General features: G+C 34.1%; 1 protein-coding gene across 1 annotated transcript in view; it reads left to right on the top strand.

The window, feature by feature from the left end:
* Nucleotides 1-8,971, top strand: part of LOC149237885 (DNA gyrase subunit B, chloroplastic/mitochondrial-like) — a 135,692-nt gene extending 126,721 nt beyond the window's left edge. Inside the window, exon 7 of the mRNA XM_089366882.1 lies at nt 8,936-8,971. Within this exon, the coding sequence (XP_089223008.1) occupies nt 8,936-8,956 (21 nt within the window). The 3' untranslated portion in view covers nt 8,957-8,971. The remainder of the gene's footprint in view (nt 1-8,935) is intronic.
* Nucleotides 8,972-10,886: the final 1,915 nt, after the last annotated feature.

Genomic DNA, 10,886 nt, shown 5'->3' on the forward strand with positions numbered 1-10,886 from the left:
ACACTGTAGTCAGCGTTAGAAGATTACCTTCATGGTTTTTAGAATTAGAATTTGTATATACTTTGCAGACAACTTTTAAAGGTTTGTTTTCTTGCTCTTTAAATCATTTAAATCTCAATACTCTGTTTTATTGCAACAAGGTGCTTAAGTTAGGTTCATAATTTTAGAATGATAAACATAAGATGTCTTAGAACGATACTCAATATAGATATGACCTAGTAGATTAGTCTAACAATAACTTACTTCCACTCATTAATTTGTAGAAATCTAACTCTAATTTAATGCTTACAAATAGGAACCTAGATAATAACGAAAATCCCCAAAACAAATATAACCTTCATCTTACAAACTAAAAGAAAGACTTTTAGCATATATAGTGCACTTGCACTTCATAAGTTTACCAACTCCAGTAGATAATTTATGTTTGCAATTTAAGAACGTTAAATTGACCAAACACTGTGGCGCCGTTACTGGGAAGTGTAAATAGAAGGCTTAAAAAAAAATCAAATAAAAACATGATATGCATAGGGAAAGAGACTCTAGAGGTAGGTTTATAGGTCGAGGAAGAAGTCTAATTCCCACATCATCACTCACTCCACCACGACCACGTAGTTCCACACCACCCACACAAACTTGAATTCCATCCATAGTAGGCCAATATAGACTTCTTGAAGTTTGGAGATATGAAATCCAACCTAAAGATTCACCAACTTCATCAATAGAAGCTATAATTGAAGTAGATCCTACATCCCCAACAACAGGAATACTTTTCCTATTTTCAACTGGAGAACAACTTCTAGCTCAAGAGTTGGAAGTTCCTATTGAAGAAGAAGAAGAAGAAACCTACTTCAAACCATTGATAAAGGAACCAGAAGAACTAAAAGAAAAGCTAGATAATCCTGTTGTAGAACCAGATATTTATTCTGAGGAATCTGTCATGGCTGAAGAGGGAGAAGGAGAAGTACACAATGTTAATGGTGAACACCATAGGATTGGAGGAGGAGGAGGAGGAGGAAACAGAGGAGGTGGAAGAGGTGGTGGTAGAGGTATAAGAAGAGCAGATCCAGAACCCTTTGGATTCCCTATCCTTGATGAGGATACAACATTAACAATGAAAAACATCTTGCCATATATCCTCCCTAATTTTCATGGAATAAGAAGTGAAGACTCAGAGACATTTCTATTTGAATTTGAAGTATTATGTAGATCATATGATTATCGGCATGATGCTCAAAAACTAAAATTGTTCCCTGCCACCTTAAAGGATTCAAGATTAAAGTGGTTTATGAGTTTATGAACGAATTCTATAAGAACATGGGGACAAATGAAAGAAGCATTCTTGGAGAAATACAAGGATTATTGTATGCCTCATAGCATTAAAGATGTAGTCTTTAAAATGGTACAAAAAGAAGATGAAAATCTTGAAGATTTTGTCGAAAGATTTGTTTATAATATCAAAAGGGAAAAAATGAATAATTTGGATGAGGAAACTTTGAAAACTCTTTTACTAAAATCCATTAAAGATGAGTGGATTGATCTTTTCAATCTAATGGGAAAAGGTGATATTTCTCAGTTACAATTTGCAGATATTTGTGATTTATGTGTACATATTTCAAGAGGTAAAGAAAGAATAGGGAAAAGTCCAAGGGATCCTCTTTTATCAAGAGTAAATAAATCTGCAGCTGGGACAGTAAGCAGTGCAGAATTAGGTAGTTTGCTCGATAATTTTAAGACAAATATTTTAGGGAGTCTCAGTGAGCAAATTGACACCCTTAAAATACAAAACAAGCACAAAGCCGAAAATGTTGCAATATCTTTCTGTTGTCCTAGCTGTAGAAAGAAACATGCTCTGAGAGGATGTCCTTTAGATTTAAAAAGCATAGAAACCTATGTTATATGTGCAGAAAATCACGATACAAAAGAATGCCCCTCTATACTAGATCTTAAGGCTGTGTTTAGTGAAGAAGGAATACCAAATCAAGTAGACCCTCTTTACTTTATTACCAAAAGACCATGGAAAAATCCTCAAACAAATCAAACTCAAGGCTTTAATCCTCAACAATTTGCACAATCTTCACAAAATAATTGGAATCCACCTTATGCCATGGTAGCCTTGGGCTCAACCAGAATCTTGGAATCAAAGATGACAAAATCTTTATGGAATATATTCTCAATATCAACAATATCTGCCACCTTATCAAAATTTTCCACCACAATACATCCCTCAACCCAACAGTTACCTCAAACTCAAGCTCAAAATGCAAATCCACAACTTTCTTTGCCATTTCCACAAAGACCAAATCAATTACTCGTTCAACCACTCCCAAATCCAAATAATAAAACTTCACAATCTGTTTACAGCTTAGAAGTACAAAATCCTCAAACTTATATGATAACTCCATTAGATCTGAATAATGTTCAATTAAGGCCTGGTAGAGTATTAGAAAGGAAGAAACCATCTGTTGTTATTCAGGAAACAGAAAATAATTCTCAAAAAGATAATAATGACTCTGAAGGAGAGATATCCCCTCCTTAGAAAGAAAATATTCAAATAGAAAAAATCCTATACATTCTGATAATACTCCTATTATAGAACAACCTTTAGTATCTGTCTCAAGACCACCTTTTCTTGAAAGGTCGAAAATCGATAAGGGAGTAGAGAGACAAATCATATTGCCCGATTATGATATGTTAGATGAATTGAAAAATGTCTGTATAAAAATTCTTGCCCGATTATGATATGTTAGATGAATTGAAAAATGTCTGTATAAAAATTCCTTTATTGCAAGCAATAAAAGAGATACCGATTTTTTCAAAAACAATTAAGGAATTGAGTACTCAAGGATCAGGAAGAAAAAGAAAAGAAATAAAAAGAATTCAACTAGTCGAGAGAATTGCAGATATCATGATGGGGAAGACAACAATTCAAAAATATTTAAATCCAGGAAGCCCCATTGTGAAAACACACATCAAAGGAATTGAAATACAAACACACTGATTGCTTTAGGAGTAGACATAAACATAATGAGCAAACAAACTATGGGTAAATTGAAACTTCCTAATCTTTAATACACACCAACATTGTTACAATTAGCAGATAGGTCTGTAATTAAACCTGATGGTGTGTTAGAAGATATATATGTATCCTTATATTCTTGGGAATATCCTGTTGATTTCATGATTTTAACACCCAAGAATAATTTAGGAGGACATCCATTAATTTTAGGAAGACCATGGTTAGCTACAGCTGATGCTTTTATCAGTTGTAGATCAGGAGACATGTTTATCTTAGATGGAAGCTCGACAAAGAAATTTACATTGTACCCACCTGAAAAACAATGATAGAAATAGAAAATGAAGAATGGATAGATGATGATAATGATATACAACCAGTTTTCACTATTGCACAAATAAATGAAGAGGATCAAATTTTAAATTCAATAGAAAATAATGAACCCTCTTTATATTGTGACAATAGTCAGAATTTTCAAGAACAATGTAATATTGAATATCTATCATCTAGACAAATGTCTTTACATTCTATGGAAAAATTTGGAAATTCTTCAATAGAAATTTTTCCAAGGAAAATTTTGAATATCAATGAAAACCTGGAAGAATTACAGAAAAAGAAACTGGTAGAAATATTGCAAAAACACTCTTCTACATATGCATGGGAATACACTGATATGAAGGGAATTAATCCCAAAACTTGCATGCATCATATTTATATTCAAGAAAATGCTAAACTAGTTTGACAATCACAAATAAGAATGAATCCAAACTTGAAGGAAATTGTGAAAGAGGAATTACAGAAACTGTTAAATGTAAATTTCATTTATCCAATATCAGACAGTTAATGGGTTTCACCCCTATTAATTGTTCCTAAAAAAATGGAAAATGGAGAGTATGCAATTATTACAGGGAATTGAATAAAGCTACTTTGAAAGGTCATTTTCCACTTCCTTTCATAGATCAAGTTTTAGATACATTAGCGGGAAAAAAATATTTTTCCTTCTTGGATGGTTTTAGTGGGTATAATCAAATTCAGGTAGCACCTAAAGATCAAGACAAAACACATTCACCTGTCCATGGGAAACTTATGCTTACCGAGTACTTCCTTTTGGATTATGCAATTCTCTAACAACATTCCAAAGAGCAGTGCTAGGAATTTTCTCTGATCCTATTCATGATTGTGTGGAAGTGTATATGGATGATTTTACAGTTTATGGAAATTCTTTTGAAGAAGCACTTGAAAATCTAGAAGAATTTCTCATAAGATGCAAAGAAACAAATCTTTCATGAAGTCATGAGATATGTTTTATGATGTTCAATGAGGGAATTGTTTTAGGTCACCATATTTTAGGAAATGGAATTAAGGTAGACTCATCTAAGGTAGAAATTATTTCAAAATTATCAGTTCTAAGTTGTCAACGAGATGTTAGGAGTTTTCTTGGTTTTACTGGATACTATAGAAGATTCATAGAAAACTTCACAAAGATAGCATCTCCACTCTTCAAATTACTCACCAAAGACTGTGAATTTAGTTGGAACTCTGATTGTCAAAAGGCCTTTGAAACTTTGAAAAAGAAGATCTTTGAAGCACCTATCTTAAAATGACCTAATTGGAAATTGCCTTTTCATATATCAACTGATGCTTCAGACACAGCTTTAGGAGCTATGTTAGGACAAAAAGATATCACTCCTTATGTCATTTATTATACCAGTAAAAATTTAACTCATGTGGAGCTAAATTATATTGTAATTGAAAATGAGTTTTTCGCTGTCATTCATGCCATTAATAAATTCAGACATTACATCACTGGCTATGAAACTTTCATTCATATAGACCATTTTGCCATTAGATATTTAATGAACAAACCAATTACTAATGGTAGAGTAACAAGATGGCTATTACTGTTACAAGAATTTAATATCACCATTCTGGACCGACCTGGAAAACAAAACACAATTGCTGACTTTTTATCTAGAATTCAAAATGATAACAATGATACACCTGTAGAGGATAAATTTCTTGATGAGTATCTTTTTGCAGTATCTACTAAATCACCTTGGTTTGCAGATATTGCTAATTATTTGGTTACAGGGAAGTTACCATCCTATTTGTTTCCTAGAGAAAAAATAAGAATAATCCGAACAAGTGCATTTTATTCATGGATAAACGAAGAATTATACAAGACATGGCCAAATCTCATCATCCGAAGGTGTGTAAGAGAAGATGAAATACCTGAGATACTTAAAGCATGCCATGATGAACCATGTGGAGGTCACTTTGCTGACAAAATAATTGCTTATAAAATTATTCTCTTAGGATATTATTGGCTTTCCCTTTTTAAGGATGCCAAGGAATATGTTAAGATGTGTGATAGCTGTCAAAGAATGGGGAAACCTGTTCCTCCAAATGAAATGCCACTACAACCTCAGGTACTCATTGAATCTTTTGAAAAATCGGCTTTGGATTTTATTGGACCAATTAATCCATCTTCAAAACAAAAAAAATATATTCTTGTATGCATTGATTATGTTACGAAATGGGTAGAAGCTAAAGTACTTTCTTTTGCTACTGAAAATGTTGTGGTTTCATTTATTTTTGAGGATATTTTTACTTGTTTTGGTGTCCCAAGAGAAATTGTAATAGATAAAGGAAAACAATTTACACCCAAAGTAATGCAAAAGATAGTGGAAGAATATAAAATCAAGCATCGAAAATCTACTCCATACCATCCACAAGCAAATGGACAAGTAGAGTCTACCAACAAAGTGATTGAAGCAATCCTCACAAAGATAGTTCACTTGCACACAAGGGATTGGATAGAAAAGCTTCCATAAGCTTTATGGGTCTACCGTAGCACATGAAGAAACACTACAGTACATACTCCCTATGAACTTGTTTATGGGAAGCATGTCCTATTTCCAATTGAGTTTTAGATTCAGACCTATAAGACAACAGTCAAGTTTGGACTTGACTTATTAGAAGCACAAAAGTAAAGAATGGGACAACTCAATGAGCTTGATGAGATAAGACAAGATACTATCTAGAAGACTAGTTTAGTCCAGCAACAAAGATCCAGATGGCATGATAAATAGATCAAAAAAAAAAATTTCAGCCAGGAGACTAGGCATTACTTTTTGATTCAAAGTTCAAAAATTTCCAAGGAAAGTTTCAAACTCACTGGCTTGGGGCTTATGAGATAGAAAATGTTTTTGATAATGGAGCAGTCAGAATTAGGACTATTGATGAAGAAAAAGTTTCTCTCTTAGTGAGAATGGGCATCGACTCAGGATCTATCATAAGCCAATGACAAAGAATGAATTTGTCAAGATTTTCCAAAACAACTCTAATTTGAGGTTGGTCAAGAAGAATTCTTCTTCTTCTCCATCTTAAAAACTTTCTTTTTCATATATATATATATTGTATAAACATGAAAACCAACAATTGTTGGCATGTTTATACCGAAAATTACAAGTGAAAACCAAGAATTCTTGGCATCTTAAATTTTCTTTATATCCAATTTTCTAGAGTTCCATCTTCTTGCATCCCTTTCTTTTAGAAATAAATGGCTACAAAATTGCTGATTTTCTGTATCTCTGACAAATTTCTGCAGCCAATTTGACAGAAACTTCTGATGATACAATTGAAGGAATGATTGACTCCCTCCACTGCAAAGTACCTGAAGACAACATAAAAAAAGGGCAACCAAAGGTTAGCAAGCAAACAATTCAAAGGTATGCAACTCTTTAATTTAATAATAAGGATCAAAGCATTACATATATGAATTATATAGACATGGTACTACCGAAAATCAAAATCATTATTGCTAAGAGTTGATAGTATCATGTCAAATCGAGTATAATCTGCCATTCACTCCCCGTCATTATAACTCATATCCCAACTCACATCCCGATCCATTGATCCGATCGCCCAAATCATAAACATGAATGCTCTTAACGGTTAGATTTGCCACACTCCCTTATACCCTCACTACCTACGCTCTCATTATTCCATCATTCACACTCTCGACCTTTCCGCTCTAAAAACCCTATCAATCCGTCCTACCCTGTCAAACAAAACAATTTTTGAAACGAAGCTTCTTGGCCATGGGAATGATAGTCAGAACTGAGCCAATAGGGAAGAAATTTTTGGAGGGGAATCCACAAACAAAAGAATTGTTTGCAGATGGCGCAGTGGGTAGAATTTATAGAGAAATTCAATGGCTTCCACAAAGAAGTGACCAAATCCTTCGCCAGGGCTTTTGATGGGGTTGAAGTAGAGATAGGGGACATCAAATTCACAGTGATAAAGTCATTTATAGCTGAAGCTACTGGACTGCCGCGGATTGGAGAAAAATGGTTCAAAAATAGAGGTATTGAAAGAGAAGGCTGGAAGGTTTTCCTGAAGAAACCAAGCATGGACACCACCATTTTCAAGAACGACATCCCAAGCGCGACATTAAAAAGCAAGTGGAGGAATTTCTTTTAATAATCCAAAAAATTGTTACCTGCGAAGGAAGGTTTGGATGTATGTTTTTCTATCATATTCGGCTGCTAATGAATTTTCTTGAAGAAAATGAGATAAATCTTCCATATTTATTGTTGAATATTCTAAGAAAGATGTCAGGGAATGTTCAAAGGAGAATTTAGTTCATAGATAATACAATGTATCACCATGGTATAGTCAAAATATTTGTTGAATTTCATCTGCAAAACATAGGTGATGATTGGGAAGGATTTTTAGTAAGGAATCACTTTCAGGAGGATACTCGTGAGCAGCCAAATAGCAACAGAACTAAGAGAGGAAGGAAAAGAAAAATTGATAGAACACTGGAACAAGAACCACAACAGTCACAGGAACTGTCAGAGGATGACATCCCTCTTGCAGAAATTTTAGAGAAAATAAACAAAAGAGATGTTAGAAGAAAGAAAGCCAGTAAAGAGACAAAGATTTCACCTCAAATAGAGAAGCCTAAAATAGAAAGGAAGAAAACTCAAAAGACCCCTGTCACAGGTCTAAGGAGTACTAGACTCAACTCAGCAAAATAATTACCCTCAAAAAGCATAGAGCATATCAATGAAGAAACAGAAGAAAACTCAGAGGCAGAAGAAGATTCAGGAATTTCTCCGAGAACATCACCAAGGGTTTCATCACCAACTTTCACCTCGCCTCCTCAGAGTCAGGTCGAAGAATGCCAGAAATTGATCCTGTGCAACAAGAGATTTATGATTATATCGAATCCCTGGAGAAAAGGGATGCAACAAGAACATCAATTCCAATTCAAGAGGAAGAATAAGTCTAGTTTAATGAACCACAAGAACCTCTAGTAATCAATGTATTAAAACAGGAAATCTTCGAACTGGAGACATTAAACAAGTACATTAAAAATGAAAATCAAGCCTTGAAAGCACAAAATGAAATCCAAATAGCTAAGAGTGACAACCTCCTTTTACATCTAAGTCGTGGTTTAAGAAGAACAAGAAACTGAAGAAGGAAAACAGGGCTTTACAGAGACAGGTTATAAACTTGAAATACAAGATCCTCATGAGAAAACCAAAGGATTGCAATGACTGGTAAGAAAGTGAAAAGGATGAAGTTAGATGTACTGGAAGAAGTATCCAAGCAAATGCAGTGGTTAAAAAAAGATCTCAATTTTGTGTTTTGTACTCTTCAGTGTGGGGGAATGTAGAGTCCCATAACTATTTTGTTTTGACACCCTTTTTCCTCCATTTTCCTCTTTTCATCATTGCTATCAACTCAGTAAAAGCAGTAAAACCATAGATTTTGATAAGGTAAAAATTCTCATGTCTTATTTTTCATATTCGTTAATGTACCTTATTATTATGTTAAAGGTTGTATTAGCTACATAATTAACATGAATTTGTAGCTATTTTACAAATCTGCAGCTATGTCCATGGTTTGCAGGGTTCTGGTGCGCCAATGTAGCAAAGAAGCACATGGGCAGTTGAGGATCGATCCCCTCATGGATCTCCTCCTATTCGCTCGAGCCAATCCTTTGGAGGAATCACACAGTGGCACAGTCAAAGGCATGGGTCAAACACGTAGTAGCAGAAGTCTGAATGCATCACGTTTCTCTGAGTTGCTTTCCAAATACCAAATCATCAAGATAATGCCTTTACTGTTTAAGTTTCAAATTTGAATAAGGATTGATTAAAAGACCTATAGGCATAGAAGTCTCAAACTGTTGAGCACACATTTTATATATAAATATGTATCCTCTGTAAAAGATAACAAGGAAGTAATAGTTAATATTTGAAGAAATTGTGTGAAACAAACCTTTGTTCTCATATTGAATTAAAGTTACATTTTTGTTATTCGATGCATATTTGAGCGTGATTTACACCTACTGTATGCAGAGGGCCCCTGCAGACAGTCGAGGTTACGTTTATTTCATTTTATCACTTTCCGTTATGGCATTGTCATTTCGTTATAAGCTTAGTTTCCTTAATTCACTATTTTATCATTTCATTATAACTCAGTTAAATCTCGTTATTTCGTTTGCATTTGAATTTCTTTGCAATCGTTTAATGGTTTAGTTTCTTCAATGTTTTTCGCTTAATTACAGTCAGTGTTAAAAGATTGTTTTCATGCTTTTAGAATCAGAACTTGTATATACTCTATAGTCAGCGTTAGAAGATTACCTTCATGCTTTTTAGAATCAGAATTTGTATATACTTTGCAGACAACTTTTAAAGGATTGTTTTCTTGCTCTTAGAATCATTTGAATCTCAATGCTCTGTTTCATTGCAACAAGGTGTTTAAGTTAGGTTCATAATTTTAGAATGATAAACATAAGATGTCTTAGAATGATACTCAATATAGATATGACCTAGTAGATTAGTCTAACAATAGCTCTACTTCCACTCATTAATTTGTATAAATCTAACTCTAATTTAATGCTTACAAATAGGAACCTAGATAACAACGAAAATCCCCAAAACAAATATAACTAGCATCTTACAAAATAAAAGAAAGGCTTCTAGCATATATAGTGCACTTGCACTTCATAAGTTTACCAACTCCGATCGATAATTTATGCTTGCAATTTAAGAACATTAAATTGACTAAACATTGCAGCTAAAAGAAAGTTAAAAGCATATAAATCCACAATGAAAGAAAAATGTAAAGTGCAAAAGATGGTTGGGACATTATTTAGCGTGTGGGCATAAGCCTAACATGAGATCTAACCCCCTCTTTAGCTATCACCAAATTTCTCAAGCATTTAACGTTTAATCCAAAGAAATGAACCCTTGAATGTCCCAACCCTGATGAGCAATAAATTGTTTCATCTTAAAGTGGTATTGGAAAAATACAAAAGCAAGCTTGGGCTCCTAAGCTTTCCACCTAATCAAGACAAATCATTAAAGTAAAAGGCACACTAGAGGGGTGGAAAAGCTAGGTTGAGGAACAGGGTAAATCATGACACCACGATTGCTCCCTTCGTACACCTATACACTTAGGATGTAGGAACCCCATTAGCTAGCAACATGGCTATGACACTTCCCTTGAGGTCTTTCTCACTCCAGAGTCCATAACTATCATTGTCACACACACCTATGGATTGATGGGATAACTTGGTAGATGTCACTCCCGATGGAGACTGGAAACACCTAATAGGGTTGTTGATTTAATCATCCCTAATATAAGTAAGGTAATTTGTTTACAGGTCCTGATCTAGTTAGGCATTTGAAGGTGAGTTTTGTGTGAAGTATTATTGTTCCCCTAGCATTTAATATGGCCCACTATGATGCTTTAATGATTATTGTCCCTAATGATTGCTAATCCACTTGATCTTGAGACCTTTTTGTTAGGTGGTGTTATCACAACAACAAAGACCCCATAGGGATGGTCTTGA

This window comes from Pinus tabuliformis, chromosome 8 (genome assembly GCF_031772625.1).
Source record: "Pinus tabuliformis cultivar Carrire ecotype Pingquan chromosome 8, CPIR1, whole genome shotgun sequence".
Lineage (NCBI taxonomy): Eukaryota > Viridiplantae > Streptophyta > Pinopsida > Pinales > Pinaceae > Pinus > Pinus tabuliformis.